This window comes from Epinephelus fuscoguttatus, linkage group LG2, assembly GCF_011397635.1.
Source record: "Epinephelus fuscoguttatus linkage group LG2, E.fuscoguttatus.final_Chr_v1".
NCBI classification, from domain to species: domain Eukaryota; kingdom Metazoa; phylum Chordata; class Actinopteri; order Perciformes; family Serranidae; genus Epinephelus; species Epinephelus fuscoguttatus.
In genome coordinates this window covers 25576440-25603822 of record NC_064753.1, presented here as the reverse complement: position 1 = coordinate 25603822, position 27383 = coordinate 25576440, and the positions used below count along the sequence as shown (strand labels likewise).

At 40.3% G+C, this 27383-nt stretch overlaps 1 protein-coding gene across 1 annotated transcript in view; it reads right to left on the bottom strand.

The window, feature by feature from the left end:
* The window catches only part of galnt2 (UDP-N-acetyl-alpha-D-galactosamine:polypeptide N-acetylgalactosaminyltransferase 2), an 88605-nt gene that overhangs the window by 26715 nt on the left and 34507 nt on the right, over positions 1-27383 (bottom strand). Inside the window, exons 2-7 of the mRNA XM_049598037.1 lie at positions 18544-18631; positions 9835-9988; positions 3590-3688; positions 3384-3451; positions 3234-3299; positions 2965-3086 (exon numbers count right to left, since the gene is read on the bottom strand). Coding sequence (XP_049453994.1) covers positions 2965-3086; positions 3234-3299; positions 3384-3451; positions 3590-3688; positions 9835-9988; positions 18544-18631 — 597 coding nt within the window. The remainder of the gene's footprint in view (positions 1-2964; positions 3087-3233; positions 3300-3383; positions 3452-3589; positions 3689-9834; positions 9989-18543; positions 18632-27383) is intronic.

The window sequence follows — 27383 nt, the reverse complement described above, 5'->3', positions numbered from 1 at the left end:
ACTTCTGAGGTTACGTTTAATCAAGAAGTTCCCTCTCAAGTCATTACTAAGAGACTTCACTTTAAATATCAACACGCTGTTAATCTGTAATAGAGTTTATTCTGCTTAAGGATTTTCCTTTTACAGCTCGCAGTGGTTAGAGAAGAGGGAAACATAAACCTGAGAGAGGTCTGTCATTTTAAATCAAATAAACCTGCATCTCTATCCAACTGCTCTGACACTGGACTGTTACTATCCCAAAGGATAAATCGCATCTCGCCAACTAAAAGAGACATCCAGGGCACCTATTTAACACAAATTGCGACCCGACCCTCGGGAGACAATTTGAAAACTTAACAACTAAATTGACCACTTTAGAGCATTCTGAAACACACATCTTAGTCATCAAAACTTTTAAAACCTCCGATCTGGGAGTTCTTTCATTCCTGTTCTGTTTGGTTTGGTTCAATTGAACTCAAGTTCGTTTGCCCGCTAAGTGCGGTTCATTTGGGCAGGTGTGAACACAGCAATCGCACTCGGGTGTGCAACACAGCAACCGGAGTGAGACCTTCTTGAAGAGGTGGTCTCGGTTCAGTTACAAACGAACTCTGGTGTGGTTCATTTGTGGTAAGAATGTGTTCCGACCACGCTGGTTCAACAAGCATGAGCATGTTACAGTCCTGGAGGATTATTAATGTGCACCTCCTCCTGTACTGCCTTAAAATGCACATTCAGCACATCCAATGCATCAAAACACTGTTTTCTAGTTGGAGCCGCACTTCGTTTTCAAACTGCATGGTTTGACTAAAATGAACAATGACGGCAATATAGTACACGATGAGCAGCGCTAAAATCAACCCTCGTAGTTGTCCCTCCATTGTGACATTAGAAAGTGTCGCAGTTATCTTGCCAAGGGTACTCTTCTTCAACGTTTTGTTTACTTCCTGGATTTTTCCCACATGGAAAATTCTGACCAATCAAGAGCAGCTTTCTCACACAAGATATTTATATATAACACGAACCAACTCTAGGCAATTATGCAACTTTGTAACAAAATCAGTCGCTGATTTGGACCAAAGCAAGACAACTTTAGGTCTGAAAGCACTCTGAGTGCCATTTTTGGGGGCTAGCATATAATTGAGAGCCTCAAGGAAAAAGTGTACATACACTTCGACATTTTCATGACATACTATAATAATTTATGAGATTGTATGACATACTATACTATGACTTTTTTTATGACATTTGTTTTGAGATATTTCATTTCTTTTATATTCTATATTTGGCAGCAGCTCAGTCCATAGGAACTCTGGTTGGGAACTTGAGGGTCGCCAGTACAAGTCCCCGTCCAGACCAAATATGGAGCATGGACTGGTAGCTGTGGAGGTGCCAATTAACTTCCTGGGCACTGCAGAGATGCCCTTGAGCAAGGCACAGAACCCCCACCTGCTTGGGGCACCTGTCCAGGGCAGCCCCCTCGCTCTGACATCTCCCCATTTAATGCATGTATAGGTCCTGTTTGTACATGTGTGTGTATTTCGGGTCTGTGTGTGTATGACAACAGGGTGAAAAACTGAATTTCCCCTCAGGAGTTAATTAGTATAATTAAAAGATTGAAAATGAATTTCATTTTTTGTTTTACTGTCCTTTGTATCACGACCATAGGCAAAGGCTTTTCTGTAATATTTTATCTGAAGATGGACCGGATTTGTTTTTAATGTCTGATGAAGGCAGACTCCACTATTTATTTTCAGAAAAGGTATTCCTATTAGCTAAGTTCATCCAAAATGCATACGAGCAGCGTAGGAGTACACTATATGTGTGAAACACTATTACCACCTAACATTAATATGTATGTAGGTGAGAAATGTCCATGGGTATATATATATGTATGTATGTATATACATACATACATACATACATACATATATACATATATGTATGTATGTATATGTGTGTAGGTGGGTGGATGCATATATGAAAGCATCATTTCCTGTGCTTTCCTTTTGGTTATGTTGTACGGCTCCTTCATGTCGATTTAAGTGTCTTGTAAGCCCATGAGGGCTGGACACCTTTGGTGTATGACACTTGGAAATAAAAAACAAACAAACAACAAAACAACAAGTATATAAACTTACAAAAAAAATAAATAAATTAAAAATTAAAAAAAAACCCTACTGATTCACTGTCTTATAAAGCTGTGAAAATGTGCTTTTATACTGAAAGAGTCCAAACATTCCTGTGTTACTGAAGTCACGCGCTCCTCGTTTTTCCACATGAATGTTAACGAGACACTGACTGACGGACCAGCAGCTCCGGGGGTGCTGCTCTGTAGCTGACCTCTGGCCTCTTTGTAAAAGAGGGAAGGAAAAAACTGGCTCCCCTATAAATATTAATGACAGCATCAGTACTGTGAATGTATGTTAAGCACTGTAATACAGCACATCTTTAAAATACTGACACAGACTCCTCAGAAGCCTTCTACTCTGAGACGTTACAGTTTTGTGGTTGGGTTGTTTTTTCCCCCTTTTCTTACATGATGACACATTGTCTGAAAACATGGTTACAATGGAACTATAAAGTGCACACGCCCTGCTGATGGAGAATGAGCATGCCAAAAAATATAACTGAAATCAATGCAGTTTATTAACAGTAATATATTAATGCTTTACATCCAAATATAAACAGCTGAGGACTGGTGCCATGTATTTTAGCTGTCACTTTTAAAAGACACCTGACAAGCAGTGTTTAGAGAAAAAAGGAGGTCAAAGCCAGAGCGACTTACAGAGTGTGTGCGTGTGTGTTAATCTTTGAGCCTCAACAATCTTTCAAACAAAAATGTGTCTTATCCTTTGTTTTTCTGGTTGGACTTGTTCAACTTTTACTTTCTTTATATGTATGATAATGTTTCTTACTGATGTACAGGGGTGTGTGTGTGTGTGTGTGTGTGTGTGTGTGTGTGTGTGTGTGTGTGTGTGTGCTTACCTCAGCCACTCTCTCCAGTAGCGGCTCTAGCCAGTGGTCATTACATTCACAGTGAGAGTCCAAGAAGGTGAGGACGGGTGCCGTGGCGGCGTCTGCACCACGAACCCTCGAACGCATCAGTCCTGAGAGAAACATCAGTCACAAAAAACCCCATTTTGAATGATTCAACCCTCAAATCATAAACATGGAGTGAATAATTGCATTCATAAAACAGCACTGAGATGTTCCTTTGAATAAAATAAAACTTCTTTTCTTCTTCTTCTAACTACCTTCTCTGCGGTCGTTTCTCAGCACACGCACTTTTTCAATCTTCCCCAGCAGTGCTCCATCCTCCGCTGAAACACACACAAAGCATGCATTTATACACTGATTTTATTTGGCTTGTTTGTTTGTACAATTTGTTTGCGTGCATTACTCACGGTTATCACTGTAGTCGTCGACCAGAATGATTTCTTTGACCAAGTGAGAAGGGCTTTTCTTCAGGACACTGAAAGAGGGGAGAGGGAGAGAGAGAGAGAGAGAGAGAGAATTTATAGGAAGATAAAACGAATTAAAAAAAAGTCCGTAAATCAAAATAGAGAAGGTTTTCTTTTTTTGAAGTGAATAGCACACGCTATTGACCTACCTGACCACAGTGCGCAGCAGTGCAGAGCGAGCCTCATTGTGAAAGGTGATGACAACGCTGGAGGCCGGCAGGTCTGACTTCCATTGTTTATGTCTGCAACTACACATACACACAAGAAATAATCAACACGAGGAATAAAAACACAGAAAAATGCACAAAAGCATAAATTCATACATGTGTACAGACAAATGCACACATGCACAAACACTCCTACGCACAAAAGCACACAGCTGAATGTGTGAGCAAAGCTGCAAGCTGGAACTGCTCCCTGAACACAGTCTGGATACAAGAACACAATAAATAGGCTTCAGCACACACAGAGGTGCACGTGCGCACACACACACACACACACACACCCTCAGAGAGTAATGCTCTGTTGAAGCTGGGATTGACAGGGTGTTTTGCAGACCACAGGGCAAAAATCCCATGAGATCATGTATATGTGTGTGTGTGTGTGTCCAACAGAGACAAATCCTGCCCCGACTTAAAAGTGAGGAACATGGGTGATAGGACGCTACATGAGTGAAGGAGCCGGGGGGGGGGGGAGTGAAGAAATTCTGTTGCAATGCTCTGTACATGCTATATATACATCACATGAACAGATGTGTGTGTGTGCATGTGAGTTCCTGTTTCAAGAAATTAACTTTCACATATAAATTTAAAGACTGCCAGCACAGAGTTTGGCCTTAGAGGCTTAAATACATAACAGATGCACAGTACTGTTTAAAGGGACAGTTCACTCCAAATTCAAAAATACATATATTTCCTCTTCCCTGTAGCGCTATCCATCAATCTAGCTTGTTTTAGTGTGAGTTACAGAGTGATGGAGATATCGGCCCTAGAGGTGTCTGCCTTCTCTCAAATATAATAGAACTAGACGGCACCCAGATTGTGGTGCTCAAAGCGCCAAAAAATACATTTGAAAAACTCAACACTAATGTCTCCTTCCAGAAGTCATGACTTGGTTACTCAAGATAATCCACAGACCTTGTTGTGAGCAGTTTCATGTAGGAACTATTTTCTTTCTACCAAACTACACCAATCAACCATATCCACGCCGAAGGAAGAGTGCATCTACTCATGGACGAGAGGCTCGTGCAGCGTGCTCATGACAGCTCAAGATGTAAACATTAATGGCGTCCTCCTCAGATGAGCTGTAATGTTAGCTAGCTCAGTGGTGCTAGGTGAGCTAGCAGTAGATGCACGATACACGCAGTGATAGGGTTGGTGGGTGTAGTTCGGATTATCTTGAGTAACCGAGTCATGATTCCTGAAAAGAGACATTGCTGTTGAGTTCTTCAAAAATATATTTTTGGCAGTCTGAGCACCACATGCTGAGTGCTGTCTAGCTCCATTATAATTGAGAGAAGGCAGACATCTCTACGGCTGATACCTCCACACTTTACAAGTCACACTAAAACAGTCTTAATTCATAAATAGCCTTAGAGATAAGAGGAAAAATATGTATTTCTGATCTGGGGGTGAACTGTCCCTTCAAAGAGACCAGTACATGTTGAATGTACAGTTGAGTTGTCTGTGTGCATGATGTGTGCGGTCCTTTTGTCCCTCCACCACATCTGTCAGAGCAGCCCTGGTTTTAAAACACTGCATTTAACATGCAGCTGCACCAATCTTTAGCTGACATCCTTTTGAACACTGCTGGTGCTGCTGTGTGTTAAATAGCTGTAGAAGTTCTTTTGATCTTGTGTTGAAAGCACTGATGAAGCGGCCCTGGCCTGAAAAACAAATACATAAAAAAACCAGCTAGGCTGTTTCTTTTTTTTTTTTTTTCTGGGAAAACCTTCACAATCAGTTCTGCTGCGTGCTGTGCAAACGACACATCACTGCCAGATCAATAGGAGACACATCCCCGCTCTTTTAGCAGGCTAATGGCTCTGGCTGTCTCAGTTAGGTCAATATATCTGTGTGGCCAGACCACTGCCTTTATAAAAATAGTCTTTGAATCACACAGTGTGCATCCAGACAGACACTGCAGGAATAAAGATCACAAATTGAATACGATGTTGTGCGGGCACAGTCTGAGCCGCGTGCTCTTTTCTTTGTGTCTCAGGTAAATTTGCAGCTCTATTAGTTTCATTCACAAAAATGTAGAAAACAATATAAATTCTCCAATAGTTTTTCTGTATTTTGGTATCACATTTAAACTCCTAATTCATTTTGAGTGAGGCATTAAGATTCCAGTCACATCTGTGTTTTTCCCGTGTGTCTGTTAAAGACTTGTGCGACAGGTGACTTGGGAATTTTGTTAATTTACCTGAAGAAAAAATTGGTGAATGCCACAAATTCTCTTCAATAGCTTCTACGTGCCACTTGAGAACAATTCTGTTTGTACAAGTGGCTCTTGCATGAGACCCGTATTGTTTGTTTAACAGACGCAAGCAAGTATGTTCAGTATCGCATCAAAAATAGGCATTAAATGTATTACAACTTGCTAGAAACTAAAAACAGCAATTGCAGTGCGACTAATCCTCCTGCTCAACATTAAAGTGATCAATGTTTATTTGTATCTTCAAAGAAAATTACTTTAAACACCCTAAAAATTATCCTTGAGATGAAAAACTTTCCATGGTGCCTCTTAAGAACAGGTTGAGGCACAGCCAGAAAACAAAGCCTGTTAGAGTGAGGACGTGTCCCTCTTACTCAAAACAGGTTCAGTGTGTTTTGGCTCAACAGATGAGTCAACCAGTCAATGCACTTAGAACAGAGTTCACACACAGACCCACACACCAAATTCACTTCACTTTCCATGACTTTTTGACTTGACCTTTTTTTTTTTGTTTGGTGAAATTACACGGCTCGAAATAAACATGTCTGGATTACACCTCAAAATGAGCTGATATCAGTTGCATTCACAAACATTTAGGAGAGCTCTCCGAGAGCTCCTAACTTGGCATAAAACATTCTAGTAGCAGGGAGTCCAAGCTAAGGAGTGATTAGGAAACTCTGAGCAAGAAAGGGACAGAAACTTTTATCTTAGTGCGGAGGTGTGGTTGACACTGTTGCTAGGTATGAGGCATCCTCTTAAAGGGTGTGACTGATTGCCCTCTCGTGAGCCTGTAAGGTGTGGACACCCGGTGGAAATGAACTGCGTCACAATATGAGGCTGTGAAAAAGCTGTTACCGTCAGTGTGATCACTCTGCTGATGGAAGGCTGCAACAGACTCAAGTCATCAGTGCTGCACTGCTGCCAAATATCTGAGTGTGGTCATCACTTTCATCTTAGCATTACGGCGTTATTGCAGTGGGTTGGAGATGTGATCCTTCTCTAATGAGATCGACCACAAACATTATCCCTGCACAATCTAATCTGCAGCATTTCATTATCTCGCTGTCATTCTCCCACATCTTTGTCTTTACACCATTTTCTCCTCTGCTGAAGAAACTCTGAAGCATTTTAAAAAGTCCTCCACATTACTTCTAACAGTTTTTAAACTTGGGAGCTCTCTTAAAACTGCAGTTGGTAACTTTTATGAAAATAACTGTCATATTTGCGGCAACTGTCACAATAGTCTGAAAAATAATCATGTCCCTTCTCCTCTTCCCACTGCCTCTAATGGCGCCCACTAGAGTCAGACAGCATGTCAATCACTGCTCGTGAACTGCAGTCAAACTGTCAAACTAGGCAGTGCTGATCAAATATGAATCAAGATTCTGTCACTGCATTGCCTTTTTCTCACCTCAAATGTTTTCAGAGACATAATTTATTGTACTGTTTAGCTGTAAAATGAGAACGTTTGTGACCTGGCTGCCATGTAGGAAACGGTCAAGTGCAACACTCACCTAGGAGACCTACTTTTTCATTTAACAGCTAAACAGTAAACTAAAATTCATTCATTTTCTGAAACCACTTATCCTGTAAGGGATCACGGGGTGGCTGGAGCCTAACCCAGCTGACACTGGGAAAGAGGCGGGGTACACCCTGGACAGGTTGCCAGACTATCGCAGGTCTGACACAGAGACAGACATCCATTCACAGGAAGCCGGAGTACCCAGAGAAAACCCATGCTGACACGGGGAGAACCTGCAAACTCCGCACAGAGGGCTTCCCCCACCCAGGGGTTTGAAACCCCCAAACAGGTCTCAGAGGGTCCGGGTTACCAGGATGCTGTCCAGTACCCATTTTTCTTCTACTGAATCCCCACAGAGATGTGCTCTTTCTCCTCGTTTATTTTGTTTGTACGCAGATGAATGTCAGACTAATCACGCATCAAGATCTGTCCCTAATTACATACGCAGATGACTCTGTTATTGTAACCCTTCCTCATGGACCAGAATATGATCATGGCTCAGTACTGGATGAATTTGTTAACTGGTGTGACCAATCTGTCCTCCATATTAATGTGTCTAAAACCATTAAGATGTTTATTGATTTTCAGAGGAGGCCCTGCCTTCCTGCTCCTTGTGTGATCAAGGGGAAGCCGGTGGCAGCAGTGCAGCAGTATACTGTAAGTATCTGGGCACTGTCTTAGAGGACAAGTTGAATTCTGACATGAACACTGACAACATCTGCAAGAAGGCAAACCAATGCCTATTCTTTTTAAGGAAGCCGAGGAGTTTCATTCTTCTATCATTCATTCTTTTATCATTGTCTGTTGGTTTGGTAACGTGAGCCTTAAAAACAAGAACAAGCTGGAAAAAGTGGTCAAGTTGTGCTGTAAGATCACTGGTGTTACTTTTAATAACCTCCAATATCTGTATGAAGACAGGGTCATCTCTAAAGCTCGGTCTATTGTCTCAGACTCTCAACATCCCCTCCATGTTGAGTGTCAGATGCTTCCATCAGGGCGGAGGTTTTGCCTCCCTAAATGTAGCACTCAGCGTTGCAAATCATCATTTGTTCTGTCTGCTATCGCTTATTTTAACCAGCAGTAACCACTAATTTTCCATGATTTATTCCTGACAGTATGTAATACTGGATTCTGTGTGTTCTGAATTGTACTGTCTGTTGTGTTTTATTTATAACTACTGTCTGTATCCCAAATTGCCCCCTGGGGATATTAAAGTTTTACCTCAACTTACCTTACCACCCAGGGTTCAAACCAGGAGCCCTCTTGCTGTGAGGCGACGATGCTAACCACTGCACCACCGTGCCACTAAAATATGTTTCTGAAAACATTTGAGGTGATAAATAGGCAATGCAGTAACAGAATCTTGATTCACATTTGATCAGCGCTGCCTAGTTTGACAGTTTGACCGAAGTTTACGAGCAGTGATTGACATTATTGACAGTAGCGGTAGCGACTCCTCGACTCTGATTGGTCATCAGAAACACTACACGGCAACAGATGAGGCAGAGTAATGGGACTGTTTCACAGCTTATCTGTCTCATGTCATTAGTTTTTTGTAAAAGTTACCAACTACAGCTTTAAGGGCTAAGATCCTCTCTGAATAAGTTATCTTTATGAGGATCTTGTCTTAAAAGTGAGGGAATATTCTTAGAATTCCATAATAAGGAGCGACTCTGTGCACTAGAAACCTTTGTGAATATGGCTCAGGTTGTCTGAACTCATGATCTGGTCAAGGACTCATTTTAAAATCATTTGACACACTGTCACTATATTAATCTACAGTGAAAAGGTCTTGAGGGGACAGTTTGCCCCTTAAGTACTTTACTTTTATGTATTTATGCTAAGAAAACAGTCCACAGGGAAAACAAACAAACAACAAACAACAGGTGAGAGCAGGAGCTGTGGGATGAGACAAGACTCTGCTCAGTGGAAAAGGTCTTGCCAACCTCAGAGAGCTTTAAGGCAAAATTATTTTAACTTTACAAGGACTGAAACAGCATCATGGATTAAAATAGGCAGTTTATTTTCTCTGCATGACCAATATCCTGTATAATAACTAGGGAGGCAACAAGAACACTTGGCAGACATCAGAATCAAGCTCACTAAAAAGTAATATTCTAATAAAGGGACCCGACAGATACAGCGCCATGGTTTATTTTTGTCTCCTCATCCCTTTAACAAACAGAACAATCGACAGCCACTACCAGGGGTTTGTGTTATGAATGGAGCAGACAGTCTGCTCTGCTGCTACTTCCTGGTTTCATCTGATAGACCACAATAGAGGGAGTTTCCAAGAGATCTTATCCTGTCTGGTACCAATTAGTCAAACAGACAGACTGCAAAGGACAGCGTGTTCACACACAATTACACATAAACAATGAAGGTTAAGAGGGACGGAAAGACACAGGCAGAGTGTGTAATGGCAGAGATACATACTGGTCATGTCTTGTGTCAGGCACGGCTCTGTCCATGCGGAGTTTGTCGCTCTCCACCTGGTTGAACTTGTTCCTGGCGTATGGATCCTGACCTGGTCGCACCACTGTGGCTCCGACATACAGATCCTGGTCAAAATCCTGCCAGCGGACCTTACCTGAACGCACACAAACATAACATAAAACATGAGCCTATATTTGGGACAGGCGTCTATATGGAACAGGCTTTTAATTCGTTTAACACACAACTGTTGATCAGCAAAGACCAGGAAATACAATCAATTTGTTTATTTAAACCAGTATGAATATTACTGGTCTAAATATCAGGCTTTGAATAACATATCAATTATGAATCATTCATCACAGCATATCAGAGAAAGAAATTGTTACAACACTTTTTTTTTTTTTTACAGCACTCAGGGATTACGGCACTGAGCATATCAACACAACACACTTTATCCTGTAAAACAATATTCATGACTTCGATTAATTTTTATGAAAAACCCATTTGAGTCTCTTGATTGGTGCACCTTTACAGACTAAAGGAGTATGAATAACTCATTGGGGTTTCAAGGAATGGACCCATATTCTGACTTTATGACAGCTTCAGTGAAAGGGGAGTCACCACTTTTTTTCTCCATCGTGACAGTAAACCTGAATAAATTACACTTTGGTGTTCATGGTTTGAGTAAAATGAACTGAACGATTGAACTGTGAAGAATCTAACCGAGCTAACATTGTGTAGCATCTCCATATTGACAAAGTTTAAACATTTATATTTGTTTGTGCGATCTAAGCAGCTCACAAACGTTAGCTCAAGTGGGGAGCCAACAACCTGTTTTATACATCCAAAGAACTTCTATAAAGAAGAACTGCTTGGCAACCAGACTGGGCATCTAATTGAGAGAGACCTTTATTTGTCAAAATGTGGGCTTGGAGGGACACACTATTTTGGGGTTGCCTTGTTTGCTTCATTTGCCACATTTGTGGTTTAACTGAGAGGACGGGTGCAAAGTAATGGCGTCAGAAATATTGATTGATTTATTTGACAGAGTTTCAATACTCCCACAGTTTCAATACACCAGTAAGAGCTTTCATACTGTCTTACTGTTAATGTTTACTACACTCATTCTACTGTTCTCTAGTACTGACCGAGAAAAGAAAAGTTTTGTCAGTCTTGCTTTATTTACGTTTCAGTTAAAAATGTAACCTGTATGTCCTCAATGTCAATCTTTCCTATTTATTAAAAGTGGTTGCGAATATCAATATTTCTCGTGGTATTGCATCGAGCTTGGAAATTCCAGTATCCTGACAACACTGGTGGAAAGGCTCAAAAATGTAAAAAAAATTCCACATATTTCTCAACTCAAAATAAAATCCAGCACTACATGGTATTTTAGGAAAAGCAAACAAGGTGTTGGGTGAACAAAAACTGTACTGTACCAGTGTCGACAGCTTACAGGATTGATTTATACACCTTTTTAGCCTGTACTGTAATTTATGCTATGGATGAAGAGCAAACGGGGGAAAAAGTAAATTCTCATTCCTTCTTTATGTTTCAACTTTTAGATAAATACTAAAGCACCACAGAACAAGTATGCCCAGGTTTTAATGAAAAAAAAAAACACCACATTTTCCATGCAACTCTCTGGTGAAATACTTATTAAATAAACACAGCGTATCCAAAAATAAAAGCCGCCACCAAACATGAAGTTTAAACCTTCACAAAAGGCTGAAAATGTGTCTCAGGAATGAATGGGATTATACATCAGTGGGAATATGAAATGTCGGCAGCAGCCTGCCTGATGCAAGAATCCTTCACGACTGACGGGAAGGAAACCTCGCTGCTTCAAGCTGCTGCTTGACAAGGCGGCAACATGGCACTGAGGAAAGCTGACATGAGATTTATGCTGCTTATATGCAAAACTGTGCACAACAGAATTCAGAAAACAAGGCCAGCTGACTTTGGTGAAGCTAGAAAACACAGAAGAGCATTTATTATGCACTGCACTGAGTTAGTGAAAAATCCTACTGAATTTAGTAATTTACTGCAGCCTACAATATAAGTTTAGAAAACATTATCAAACACACAGGCACACACACTCTCGGTACACGTTGTGTCTGTCTGACCAGATTACGGAGATCATTGCGCACTAAACAGAGAAAGTTGTCATGTTTAATTTCACAGTTTATCACTGACTACTGAGACACAGACACACACGAATAATAATGCAGCTAATTAGCCGGGTGCAGCTGCTATGCTAATGACTTGTGTTAAGCATATGGTAGAGTGAGATTACACTATCTCTCAGTATGGATGAGTGTGTGTATGACAGGCAGAGACAGACAGACAGACAGAGAGAAACGGAGCCTGACGGGGAGGAGAGTGTGCATGCATCTGCCCTGACAGCATGTGAATGTGTCTGGCATGCTAATTAGCTAAAGCTTGCGATGATCTGCCTGCGACTGTATAACAACGCCTCTGAGACACTGCTGTACGTGTCAGAGTCTGTGATGTCCTTGCTGATATCTATGTTTAGTGGCAGCAAGTAATTAATCTAGTGAAATTAATGTTTCAAGTTCTCACGTTGCGAGTGTTTAGCGCAAGACTTCTCAAGAAAATCTTTCACTCTCTCTTTCAATCCTGCTTTTCTTTGTTCGCAGAATCACTAAAAGCAGATTACCGCTCACTTTCTCGCTGGGATTACTCATTCAGATGTCATTTTTCCAATACCCCCTTTGACAGATATACCCTTGCAGACCCAGCTGGGGGCATGCTGTACTGGTCTATACTGGTTAAAAGTATGGTCTGTTGGTTTTCACTCTCCCTTGGCCTCTCGTCACCGAGCTGTTTCCACCCACAGCTGCTTACTGCATGTTTTTGTTTGTTGCAACACTTTCTGGAAATCCCTTGATGCTGTCGTGTTTCCAACCGATGGTAACTGGCAGGCAAGACTCACCCTCGATCTGTACTGAACCATGAACCCTCCGCCCACCCGCTCAGAGAACACCAACGCTCCAAGTGCGCACACACGTCTTGTTTGATTCACTCCCTGAAAAGCGATCCAAATAGACCTGAAAGAGCAACTTAACACCAGGCTGAAAAGCGGTGTTTCGCACCCAGCATCACTGACAGATGTGCTAAGATGCGGTGAGAAGTGTGCTTCATCGAAACTGTGGCAACACCGAACAGTGAAGTCATGGTGTCCTGAAGTACGCCTCCAAAGCACTGCAGCAAAGTGAGAACTAAAAGCACTGGAGGTCAGCGAAAACCAGATTTTCAGAGGGTGCAGCGACTCTTCAAAGACGATCAATTTTAATTCAACTAAAATACAGAGTTTCTGAAATTGACAAAACAATTTTAAGACAAGAAGGGCTGAAATAAGTCGTCAATTAACAAATTAATCAATCGACAGAAAAATAATAAGTAAGTTTTTTGTTTAATCATTTAATCTTCTTCTTTTTTGCCCATTTCTGTTTGCTATCGTTGAAAACTTAATATCTATGGGTTTGGTAGTAAAAAAAAACCAAGAAATCTGAAGATACCATCTTGGGCTTTAAATAGCCAGTAGGACTTAGTGGCATGTAGCGGTGAGGTTGCAGAACTGAAACTTCTACCGTGTGCCTAGCTAGATTTGTCTGCAGGAACAACATGGCAGACTCTATGAAAGAGGACCTGCTCTGTATGTAGACAGAAAATGGCTCTTAGGTAACGAAAACATAACAATTCTTATTTTCAGGCGATTATACACTAATTAAAACATACATACTGATATTATATACCATTTCTGCCAATGGATGCCCCTAAATCCTACACACTGGACCTTTAAAGATCCAGTATACTCTGTCAGAAGTGTCAGTCAAACTGTAGAATAGCTTCATATCTTCCTCTTCCTTCGAGCATGGTCATTCAAAAAAAACTATAAACATTTTTATTTCCGGCACAGTTGGACAACACGTCCTACAAATTAGCTCTGCTCGAACATAACCCAACCCTTAGGTAATTGCATCAGTCATTTTTCACTTGACATTTTCAAGACTAAATGATTAATGATTAATTAAAAGAAAATCAGCGGATTCATTTATTAATAAATCTTGAATTACCACCTCATGGTTGCATAACTCTGCCAACCAGTCAAGTTGCAATTTATATTCGTGTCTGTCCCTACTCATAATATATGCAGTGAAGATTTTAAAGGTATTTAATTAACCATATTAAGTGTATTTTTCTGGTGAAATTAAGTCATCACTATATTGACATTTATGATTCCAATGAAGAACTTCAAGTGAGAACATGCTGTCTACACTTAGAGACTATTTTTTTATGACTTAACAGACAACTTCAGACAAGCTCAATAACAGCAAAACCAGTGAGCTTGTATCACCAGAGGAACAGTAGAGAGCACAAAGTTGTTGCCATGACAGCGGACAATGCCTCATAAATGAACGTTGCTGCAACAAAGCTACAAATTCTAGACCGTGGATGCTTCACACCCATCTTCAACCCGGCAGCACAGATTATCTATACAGTCAGCAATTCAGTATCAGACCAAATGTCTCCCCTTCAGTTCCTGAGTTATGATGCTGAATAATGGCCAGACAGTTTTTGCTTAACATTTCAATGTCACAGTGAAGCTGACCTTTTGGATATAAAATGTCATCACTTCATCATTTTATTCTATCAGACATTTGTGTTCAATTTTGTTATAATTAGCATATAAATTCTTGTGTTATGGCCATAAACATGTTTTGTGAGGTCACAGTGACCTTTGAGCTTTGACCACCAAGATCTGATCAGATCATACTTGAGTCAAGGTGGGTGTTTGTGCCTAATTGGGAGAAAGGTCCTCCGGGTCTTCCTGAGGTATTGCGTTCACAAAAATAAGGAGGTGCGGAGGCATTTAAAAAAAACCTTGAACACCAGGTCCATCTGTTGCCTTTTCCCCCAGGACATTTAACGGAGCAGGTTGGTACAGTTGCCATCACAACACCTAAAAGTGGAGCTTAGGTCACCTTGTAACAGGTGGTCCTTTAAGGGTGTAGAAGACCACCCACAAGAGATGAAGTCTCCACAATTCATCCACTGATGAAGACCATGAGATGTGGTTGATTGCTCTGGGAAAAGCTAGTAAGTGGTCCTTGAATTTATTTATTTGTGTTGTTAAAGTAGGATTTCTAAGGCCAAGAGGTTTTGGGGACTAGTCCAGATAATTATGTGTACCTAAGATGTCAACAGTATTCATGATTTGGGTGAAAATATATGTGTGAGTTTAACATTCAGTGTCTGATTGTACTGCAGCGAGCATGTTCGGTATATTTTGTCCAAGAGCCTTGAAAAAGAAAGTACTCTGACAAAACCAGTTCCTCAAATATTTATTTTTAAAAAGGTTTATTTGGTGCATTGCCATATTTTAAATGCTTTACAAGATTTAAGAAATCATTGTTTTAACTAGACGCTCCCTTTTTGAGTGAACTGTTTTAACCTTATTCTGATGACAAATGAAATTAGAGTGAGCAATGATGCACTGCTCAACAATGTGAGCACTCGCTTCTTCACTCTCACTGCTACCACATTCTTTCATTATTCTCCATCTTTTTTATCCTTCACTCTCCCAGTCTCCTTTTTCACCACTTTCCCCTCTTCTTCCTCCTCCTCCTCTTGTGTGTGTGTGTGTGTGTGTGCGTGTGCTCGTGTGTTGTGGGTGATGCTGTGATACGCTGCCTTCGCCGTAATCGTGTAAAGTCACCCTGAAGTTGAAATGCCCCCACTTCAACATTCAAATTGGATTCCATTTCCACCGCTGGATCAGATAAGAGAGTGTGTGTTCAGCTTTTGCAGGTCACGGGCTTGTGAAGGAGGGGCGGCTGCTTTGAGTCAGGCTGCGGATGAGAGCTGAATGAGAAATCGCGACTCAGATGCTCCTTCTGCTGTGACTCCTCTGTTCTGCTTGGCGCTGTCGGACCCTGAAACAATGTCTCTCAAAGCCTGGGTGGAGACGCATAGCTGGGTTTGCGGCGATATTAAAATGGATACTTGAATTATTTTGGATAGCGCCGACATTTGAAATTTGCATCACACCGCTGGCTTTGTTGAATTGTCTTCTCTTTTCTCTGTGGCTGTTTAAACATGATAAAGGTTAAGGCAACTGAGGGTGTTCATGCTCTGCTGGTTATAAAACTATGCCACTGTGCTACCACATTTCAAAGAGGAAATGGTTTTGGTTGCGGGGGCATGATGTTTCTGGATACATGACTGTGGTGTGCAGTGTCAGACATTCACATGTTTTACAGCTGGGATGTGTTCGTCATTTTCCTTTAGTGCAATAACAAGCGGACACAATGAGACACTAGTCAAGTGTCTCATTGTGTCCGCTTGTTATTGCACACAATGAAACACTGGTCAAGTGTCCCGGCTACGAACATGACCACAGTATATATTTGATATAGGGCTGTACTCAATGGTTCAAAGCTTCATTCAAACTATAAATTAGGGATTTCCCAAGTTTTACAGGCCAAGGACCCCTTAGCTAAAAGAGTGATGGAGCAGGGACCCCCTACTATATACTATACTGAATATTATACTGTGTGGCAGGAGGTTGTCAGGCACAGGGCTGTATCAGCCTCAGGCAGCAGTCTTTATCTGTATTTGCTTTTCAAGTAGGTGAGGAAGGAAAAGATGAGTTGATGCAAAAGGCAAAATATACTGTATTCATGTGTGCTGGTCACAGCCACACATGGTTATGCTTCCCCAAGTCACAGTCTTTAAACTCATTAGTTTGTTATCTACACAGGTTACTTTCATGTATGGTCAACCATACCTGAACAATTCACATCACACAGTTGGTGTGACTTAAGAATTTGTTCATTTGCTTTTAACCTTACATTGTTTAATTTAAGTGTACACATTCTAGCTTTGTAGGGTTACACAGGCAAATTGTTTGATATTAATCATCTGTCTCTTTGTCTTTGAGTTACCGTGGTTGTTTGGGGAGGCCCCTTCCAGGTGGCTGAGGGCTCTTAAATCCTGGAGCCAACTCACTGGACCAAACCATGTGCTGCGATGTCATGGAGGAGATTTGGGTTTAGTTAGTTTTGCTTTGCCGTCCATTTTGGTTACCCCTGTGTAGGGGTACTACACAACCACTTTATATGCTCCACCGTGTGTCATTTTGACAGGTCAGTTTGTTCAGTTAACACCTTGTTTAGTTATTATATTTAGTATAGTTATGTAACGTTGATCTCTTTTGTCATCCTAGTTATTCATTTCTTGGTTTGTACTTTTTCCTGCATTTTTCTGAGTAAATTAAAAACCCACAATGTTGTCAACAACGTTTATGACTGCTGTCATTAAGTGTCATTTGGTTTTTGTAATGACATGTTGACATTGTTTGGGTTGTTTTGATTATGACAACTTGACATTAATCAAAGTGACATTACCAGAAGTTGCCTTTGTCATGACAAGTTGACATTAAATTTGTTTGGGATGTCCTTATCATGACAACTTGACATTAACCAGGATGACATTACCAGAAGATGTGTTTGTCATAACAACTTGACATTAACAAGAAATGCACTTCTTTTTGTGTTTATGACAAGATGACATAATGATTATTATTGTTATGACAAAGACATCTTCTGGTAATGTCATCCTGATTAATGTCAAGTTGTCATTATAAGGACATCCCAAACAAATTTAATGTCAACTTGTCATGACAAAGACAACTTCTGGTAATGTCACTTTGATTAATGTCAAGTTGTCATAATCAAGACAACCCAAACAATGTCAACTTGTCATGACAAAAACTGAATGACACTTAATGACAGCAGTCATAAATGTTTATGACGTATACATAATGTTTATGACAAGTTCATGACAGTGTCATGTCACCCTTATGTAGATACCTTCAAGTAGAGTGTTACCGATTAGTCTACACTAACATTATTAGTATTAAACTGTTTTTAGAATTAGATTTGAGTGGTGGCTGCGTAGAATTGTTTCTGACTTGTGTGATCCAAACATTTCCAATAACTCCACAGTGTTGTGAAGTCCAAAAGTCAAAATTTATTAAATAAAAGAGATAGATGTAATTATTTCCAAAATTCACAGCAAGTTTTAATCTAATGAAATATTCTACTTCAATCCATTTTTTGTGTGTAGCCTTTCAAAAACAACATTTTCACTGTGCTTAAAAAGCAGTTTGCTCTCCTGCTTGCTGCACACAAAGGGAGGCACGCACCTGTGTTAATGAGGCGGTGTAGCAGCGATCTAACAGCACCATAAATCACATTTATATAACCCCAACAACTAAAAATTTATCTCAGCTTTAAGTTAATTGCCATTTCTGTCGTAGCATAATGTTGTTATAAGCCTGAGGGTGCAATAATTATTTCATCATTATTTTATGTCTTTATTGGATTAACCTGCTGCCTACATAGAAAAAGACTAACTCATTTAATCCCATGAATCACTTTATCCAAAGAGAGGATTCTGTTTGAAGATTTTTTTAGGCCGATGACATCATAAAACATGCCCAGAGACATCCAAAGCTTCATTAGAGAACCTCAACAGAAGCTTTCAGCGTTTTGTTAAGACACAACACATCAGCTCCTTCCTTCAGATACTCAAATAACCGTCTTTATGAGTAGTACTGGCACTAACGTCATCATGTAGTCATGTAATTTAGATGATGGATGATGAAGTGAAGTTTCCTACCTGGCGGCAGAGTCTCTAGGCTGTTAATCTTGTCATCAGACATGTGAGCTTTGCTCCTGCTGGACAAGTCACTGGAGCCCCAATCATCCTGAAACAAACCAAACAAACACACACGCACAGATTAGCATGGATACACACAGTTTAATATGAAAGCAAATACACAGGAGAGCAGCTGAGAGATATGTTATTCAGCACACAGACATTTGGTTTTTTTTTTTGTTTTTTTTTAGATATCAGCTAGAGCATTTTGGCTGTAAAATTTACAGTATTATGAAGCTAATCAAACTGTAAAACATCACACTGGAATTTAGTTTAATCAACTAATCTTTGATCACAAGTTTCCCACGACTTGAACTCTTTTGACCCTTCTCTTTCATACTTTGAAGAAAGCAACATGATGGAACTTGCTGTGTCTCTTTAAGATTAGACCTAGTTGTGTCTTTACGCAATAATGAAAACAATGCTTACTATGACATCAAATACAGTCTCAACCCCCTTACTTTTATAATTCCACCAACCACAGCTGACAGTCATTACAATCAAATCAGAAACAGACTTTTTAAAACAGTAGTCCATGAATCTAACATTCGTCAGTGAGACTGAACAGTTGTTGGATATATACTATCTTGAACCAGCTTAAACTGTTTTACATTGCAGGAGAAATGTCACAGGAAAGACAATGAGTGAGCGTTATAGGCTTCGATGACATGTAAGTGCTCCACCTGCACCTACATTTCTTTCCAAACCCAGAGGAGAAAACATATTTTGGAGCACTTCACCAGTAAAAGATTCATAGTAATGTTATTGTACGAAAGTTATTTATGAACCAGAGTATGTCTCAGACAAGTCCACTGTGGTCAACTCCATTTAGACAACAGAATGTCCAGCAAATGTGATTCTGTTGCCTCATGCGTACACTGTATCATAATGATACAGTCATAACAGCCACCACGATGTCACCCATTGGTTTGTGAACTCCTGTTCTGAAGCCTCAATTTGGCATTTAAGTCGTCACCATCTCGGATATTTGGAACCAGAAGTGACAAGGGGGTGGAGCTGTGGAAGAGCGAGGGGTGGATCTGACTTACAGACCGTGGTGACGCCTCTCAGACAGCCTGTCAATCAAAGCAGCCACACCCTTGTGTATGTGTAGCTATAAGCCTTAATAACATTTGATCAGGTGAGTTTTATAAATATTCACCCCTTGTAAAGGTGCCATTAACGGGAAAATAAGCTATAGAGACCAAAACTATTTCTGTACCAGGCTGTAAACATGTTTATTTCTGCTGTAACGTTGGGCATCTTAACCTGGGTATGCAAGCGGGGAGTCACTAACTTTCCTTTTTTTTTTTTTTCCTCCTTTGCCTGTGTCCTTGTGTATTAATCTGTGTCCCCTCTCTCAATTCAGATGTTTTTGCGGGTCCGTGAACGCAGCACAGGCAGAAAACCTCATGAGTTCATTTTTTTTTTTATCTCCATAGAAGTTTGTGGAGTTTTGAGTCACAGGGTGGATATTTGATCAGCTGATTTGACCACAGATGATCAGACCAGATCAGATCAATTGATGAGAGAAGCCACTGCTGCAAAATACTTTTAGACCAAACACAATGAACAGATAAGTTTCACTTTTACTGCACTCCGTCTGTGTGTGGAGCAACGAATAAGCAAACAGTATATATATCCCAATAGTGCAACTAGTGAACAACTGTTTTGGAGCCAGCCTCAAGTGGTCATTCAAGGAAATGCAGTTTTTGGCACTATCACACCAGCTTCATTTTTCATCCCAGGAGGTTACCCCTTGGTCCCAAGACGTTAAACAATCAAGGCTTCTTCTAGCAACAAAACACTGAATGAATAAATCAGTTCATACACGTTTCATCCCATTCAGTCATCAGTTCACTCACTCACCCCTGCAGTCATCTACAGCCTGATCATCAGTGGCTATTTAGTTTCAGTTCATTCACTGTTTGAATCAGTGACAAAAGTCTGAGATGTCTGCAGTGATTCAAAGGTCTAGAAACATGCAAAGTCATCCATTCTTTCATTCACTCACTCACTCACTCATCTGTTTGCTTTCATTTCCTCCTGCCCATTCATCAGGTCATTCGTTCATTCACTCCACCAATGCACTGAGAAACACAGTACACTCACCATACAAATGGACAGATGACCGAGCCATCCCTCCTTGTGTCCATTTATGTTACCATTAAAACCCACTGGATCAATACACTGGGAGGCACAGTAATTAGCACCATTCATTCCCTGTCCGGTCCATTGCCCTTGACTTAAAAAAAACTATTGTCCAACTCTATTATTTGCTCTGTAGTTCCCTTTCACCTTCAGCCACTCCAAAATGCTTTATTGATCTGTTTTCTTTACTGCCTAAGGACAGCCAATGACAGGGTGACATCACAGACCACCGCAAACACAACTCAACAGTTCATTTCTTCACCTCAGAAAAGCGATGAAGGCTAGAAAAATGAGTTTCACACCATTTTTATGCTTTTTTAGGCCTTTCCATTTCTAGTATCAAAATAACTGCTGTTGTTTTCTGTGACTCTCGCACATCATTTCACTCGGTGCCAGCTTTTCCATTCATCTGCCGGGGACACTGCGTCAATCTGCTCTCAAACTATAAACATCTTTCAGTGACTGAAATAAGATTAGACTGTCCGACACCCACAGCTCCTATAAAAAAATAAAAAATAAAGAAAAACCTACATAAAATCAATTTCTATATGTGTTCATGACAGCTGAGTGTGTGCACAGTCAGATGGTAATGCTCAGTGTAGGATGAAAACCAAAGCTGGCAGTATATACTGGCTGCAGAGATACACTCTGACAGGCTCTGAGGGAAAAACAGGACACGTTCTCAAGTGAAATAAAACTCCAAATTGGCGTCGGACTTTTGCTTCATTGGACTGTTTTGTCTTTCTGACATTTTAAGGTGAACCCTTCAAACCAAAATGTTTCACGGCTCTGCGTTTTGAGCTGGTTATAAAATACTTGACTTCAAGGCTGATCTGACGAAAGTGCCTTTTCTCTTCTCTCTGTGTTTTCACTGCTTTAGAGTGTCGCTAAACAGACAACGAGTACACTCACATTTGCATGTGCTGACATCTTTCACAGTGTTGTAATTTTATCAAATTTAGCTTTGTAAACACCACCTTCACATGATTGTATGCCCCTCAGATCTGGTGGCCAATTACTACTCTCTATTCCACGTACCCAGTTAAAAACTAAAGGTCATCAAGCATTGTCTGTTGTTGGTCCTTGACTGTGGAGTAGTCACTTACAGTTAGATCTTCCCCCTCGAATAATACATATAAACTCGTCTTAAGACCGATCTCTTTTCTTTAGCCTTTAAATTATCATTAATATGACAAACTTGACCACACTGCTGAACACATGTTTTTCTGTCTTTCATTTTGTTGATTGGGCAATGCTTTTTATGTTATGGTGTTGTCAAAATATTGAACACTTTACTTTCATTGTCCTATTTATGAATGTTTTTGTCTGTATATTTGTATATCGTCCCTGTATTTCTATTTCTTTATGAAGCACTTTGGAAACATTTGTTGTTTTTAAATGATCTCCATAAATATATCTGACATGACTTGACTTAGGTCATTTTAGACATGTTAATGTGATACGTACAAAGCATACAAATGTAACATGTTCACGGTCTATTGAAACTTAGGACTGCTGCTTTTTTATAGTAATAACATTAACGATGGCTCTCTTCTATTTAGAGCTGCAACGATCAGTTGATCAATCGGTTGGTTGATCAACAATCAATGAGAAAATTAACTGATTATTATTTTGATAATTAAAACAATAGTTAGTTGCAGCTCTATTTAAAGTTTCACACTTACAGGCCCGGCACAATGACTTTATATATTTATCTTAATATTTTAATTTTTACATCTTAAATACTAGTGTTAAACATGACAGCATAACGTACATTTCATTTCTACTTTATTTTGTTTATTGCTTTATATTTACACACTTTTATTTCATACGCTTTTTCGTATTTCCTATTATTCTCTATTCTTCACATCGGAGCAGCTGTAACGAATCATAATTTCCCCTCAGGCATCAATAAAGTATTTCTGATTCTGATAGTTCTATTAAAGTGTCACTGTGAGTCAGCATGCACAATATGCAGCTAAATGGAATTCAGCCATCATTGATTTTGTTATTTAGATCTGTGTGACGTTTAAAAATGCCTCCCATGAAAACGGCCTATATGAGCAATGCTGCAGCTGGCACACTTAAATGATATTAATGTTATTAGTCGTACCTGTGAGGAGTCAGGATGTCCTGTGTTTAAAAGAAGTGTGAGCACTGCATCATTTCAATTCAGCACGAAGTCTAAACTACTGATTAAAACATAATACAATCTCATTCTGCCAAAAATTATTGGCATTTAGCTCAACAACCTAACTTTTCCTCCATGGTATCATCTCTGTGTAACTCCAACCTGCTGACAGCCTACCAAAAGATTTTTGTTAGGTACGATAGATTGAGCATCTGTTTTCAATTTACTATCAATTTATAAGAAGGCCATTAAAATGGCAGACAGCTGGCTGAACAAGCCGCCAACAGTCTGTTGAATATCTACTACTTTAGTGCTGGGAGTGCTGAGAAGCTATCAAAGTAAACTGATGCCGTGCTTCCTGCAGGAAACACTCCGCTTTTGCTGTTTTTTTTTTTCTTGACAGCACTGATTTATAATGTAATTTTAATATGTTCAAAATGTTAATATGTTAAATACGATTTGGGAATTAAAAATCTGTTTCAAGTCCCACGTCTTTCGTATGCTTGCATTCCCTTGACACGCTCATGAAGAGCCAGTGCTGGGAACAGATCAGTAAGTAATTTCCCCTGCTGCGCTGGTAAATGCTAAATATTTATTTTATGACTGCAGCTTTAGGTTTCAACTACAGAAGTTCACCATTTAACTTTTTTTTAACAAGCAGACAGGTGAGGAGACCGAGGTGACGGGGAAATGAGAGGGAGAGAAAGATAAGAACATTTAAAAAAAAAGGAAAGGAGAGAGAACTGGAAAAAGTGATGGGAAAGAAAGTCCAATTCTCCAGCTGCATCTGTGCTGTGTGCTTCCCCTCTAAACCCCCCTGTGATTTATGGGAATTGTAGTCCATCACAGATCGCACCGAGAAAGAAAGCATTAGGAGATGATGAGAACAATGCAGAGCTTTAAGGGCCAATAGGCATGATTGATCAACAAATGGTTGCTATAAATATGACTTATGTCTGATTGAAAGATGATTTAAAAGGGTAAGTAGAGAGCAGATGTTGGAGAGCTATTTTTATAACTCACATCACACGAATGGCTCTGAAAACCTCTTAGTGATAATGGCCCCACACTGTTTCTGCCTCTGCTCCAAACACAAACATGATTGATTGAAACTGTGCACACACAGAAAGACATAAACAACACACACCTCGGTGTGCCAGCTACAATCACAGGTATTAGTAACTACAGCTGTAACCGTTCGTGTATTTGAACCATCACCGTCCACGGCACACAGAATACAGGGTAAACTTATGTACATAATGTGAATTCAAAGTTCATAAGCTCCATCAATGCCTGCAAACTTTTAGCTGAAGCTGTTAGCAACATATGCTAAGGTGAGCAAAACGAGCAGATTGGCATACCAGTCGGTCACACTATGGGGGGTGGCAATGAAATGCCGGTGCTGGAAGACCTGCCTGTGGGTTCCCGGTCAGCTACAACAGCAACGGGGAGACAGTTGTGTGTAAGATGAGGACAGTAGGACGCAGGACTGGGCAATGAATATTATATTGATATCGTGATATGAGACTAGATATCGTCTGCATACCATCATCATTTGCCTTTGACCATTTAGTCCTTAAATTCACATTAGCGATGATTATTTATCACAAATCTCAATATGTAAATATTTTGTGAAAGTATCAATAGTCAACCCTTAAATATCGTCCAAATATCGCTATCAAGGTATCTGGTTAAAAATATCATAATATTTGATATTCTCCATATCCCTAGTGTGTTGGTGTTGCTCCACTGTTGCAGGGGATGTGATAGAAACACATCCAACAAGCTAACGCACATTTGATGGCATCACCCAGATGTGCCGATCACTGGGATGATAAATGTTTGGATACTTTGAATGTATACAGCCAAGGTGTAACTAACTGACATGTCTCCTAATGCACAAGTTCTATTTTTTATTTCTCTACTCATTTGTATTTTCAGTTTCATATAATTCGAGATGCTTATCAGTTTTATATCCTGTTGGCTTTCAGGAAAGTGTTTGTACAGTGTAAAACAAAAGTGTTTACCAAATGCTCCCTCAGTCCACAGCAGGAACATTTACTCTCGCTTTGACACTTTTACTATTACTCTGTATCACCTTGTTTTAACTGTTAGTTAAAGCTATGGTGTTTACATAGTGGCATATTCAAACCCAAGACTTCATGTTGTTCATGAACAAAGTCAGTTAAACCAGGGGTGTCAAACTTATTTTAGTTCATGGGCCACATACAGTCTGATTTGATCTCAGATGGGCTGGACCAATAAAACCATTGCACAATAACCTATAAGTACCATCAGCTTTTGTGTAAAGAATTACAAGTACATTTTGTAGACGTAGATGCTCACCCTTTTACAAAACCGATGAACAGCCTGAGATGTCTTGTGTTACATATCTTTAAACATGGTCACAGTAAGTATTCATTGTTACATCAGAGACTTGTGTCCTGGTCAGGGTGGAAAAGCCTCTGAAGCAGAATTTTACATGAAGTATACACTGTTTTACTTGCTCCTGAAAGCTGGCACCTCTTAGTCCAGTCATCTAGTGGGTCGGATTGGACCCTTTGGACCCCTGATTTAAAGGAATAGTTTAACATTTTGTGAAAACACACTTATTTGTATCCTTGATAGATGAGAGGATTGATACTACTCTGAAAGCAGGTGGAAACAGCTCGCCCTGCTGTTTTTTTCTCTTCAGTCCTTCCCTGTCATCATATTTCTCCTTCTTCTTGTCTCTCCCTCCATCTTTCTCTTTGTCATACCGTCTTTCTGTCCTTCACATCTTTTTGTCTCCCTCACTCCGCCTATCTCTCCTCTGCTGCGTCACTTTGGCAGTCCTTTGCTTGGTCTGCCATCTGACAGATGGTCATGACACAGAGGCAAAAAGACACACTTCATACACACATTGAATTTCAAAAAAACACACTCAGCTCATTCAGGGGAGGACAGTGGAGTCGTCTGTCACTGTGGTGTAAAGCCAGTTTCCGTCCAGCTCTCTGGTCAGTGAGAGAAGAGCTGAAGTTACCTAATAAATGCTCCACTGTGAAAAGATAATGTTACACAGGAAGGTGGTTTAAAATATCTGCGTGAGGTATAGCTCCTTTTTTGTTTTGTTTGATTAGACTTGTTTAATCTGCCTTTTAAGGATTTTCCTCCTGTGGAGGTTGGTTTGTTTTTCTGGTTTGAGCCACCTAGCAACTCCCGTGGGTGTCTGTGTCCCTGCGGTGTGTGTTTATCTCCGTGCTTTGTTGTTGGTTTATGTAGGGCAGCATTGAGCATCTCACTGCAAACGGTGCGATAAAAACGTTACATTCATTAAGAAAAGAGGGATAATTTTGGGTCTTTTTATGTCGTGCCACAGCACACGGTGACAGGAAGCTAAGAGGACCAGTCAGAAAATGACGCCTGACAGGTCATGAGCAACGCTCTCACAATGTGACAGGTACATGTTGTATGTCAAAGCACCTCCAGTCAACTAACTATGAGCACACAGCGAGGCTGTCAGAATCAATTTCAATATTCAAATTTCAGCCGGATGTCAAAAGAGCCTAAATCTGCCTGTTGCACATGTCAAAAACATCAATTTCTGTCTTCCATTTTACAGCTGAACGCATCTCTGGCTCTCCGTGTCGTGACTTCATATGAACTCAGAGGAGAACTGAGAGTGGTGCTCCTCTTAACCTCTCCTCCGAGCAATGTCTGAAAGATTTTTAAATCCCCTTCAGTGAAAAGGCAAAACACACAGACTCGAATCTTTCAAGAATTTACATAAACGGAAAAGCCTCATGCTATCAACCAGCAGATTTCCTGTATATTTAACAAAACAAAATCTAATCTGAGGTTGTTTTGCTCTATATTAAGCCCATTCAACATCAAATTTTATTTCCAGATGCAATTACCAGCCCTAATAAACCTTTTTTATCCTAAACTGAAGGATCTACGCAGAGCACAAAGAGCTCTCACACCTGCTGCTCTGATAATGGGATGGACTTTAAACCCCCAACAGATCAGACCAAGCATGCGTGTGTGTGCGTGTGTGTGCGTGCATGCGTGCGTTAACACGTGTCAGCTCATATTTGTGTATATAGGGGTTTGCGAGCTCACGTGCATTAGTGTGTCAGTCTGGTCACACGCACGGGTATCTTTCAGAGAGCGAATGTGTGTGTGTGTGTGTGTGTGTGTGTTTGATCCAGTCTTGGTTGAGCCTCTAATAGTCGGAGTATAATCCACAGTAATCTGATCACATCCACTGATAAACCCGGAGCCAAGAGTTCACCAACACAAACACACATGTATGAATGACATGCCCCTCCCCAACACATACACACTATTCAAGCGCTCTTCATTTGAACCGTGCCTGAAGAGAATCTTTTCACATCTTTACTCTTTGTGTTAATTTGTGATCGAACACAAGTTACTGAGGGACTTTTCCCTGCAAAGATTGAAAACTGAAGCCAAAACTGGTCTTCATTTCAGGGCTCAAATCCAGATGAAACCATCTTTCTGATACAACGAGCAGTGC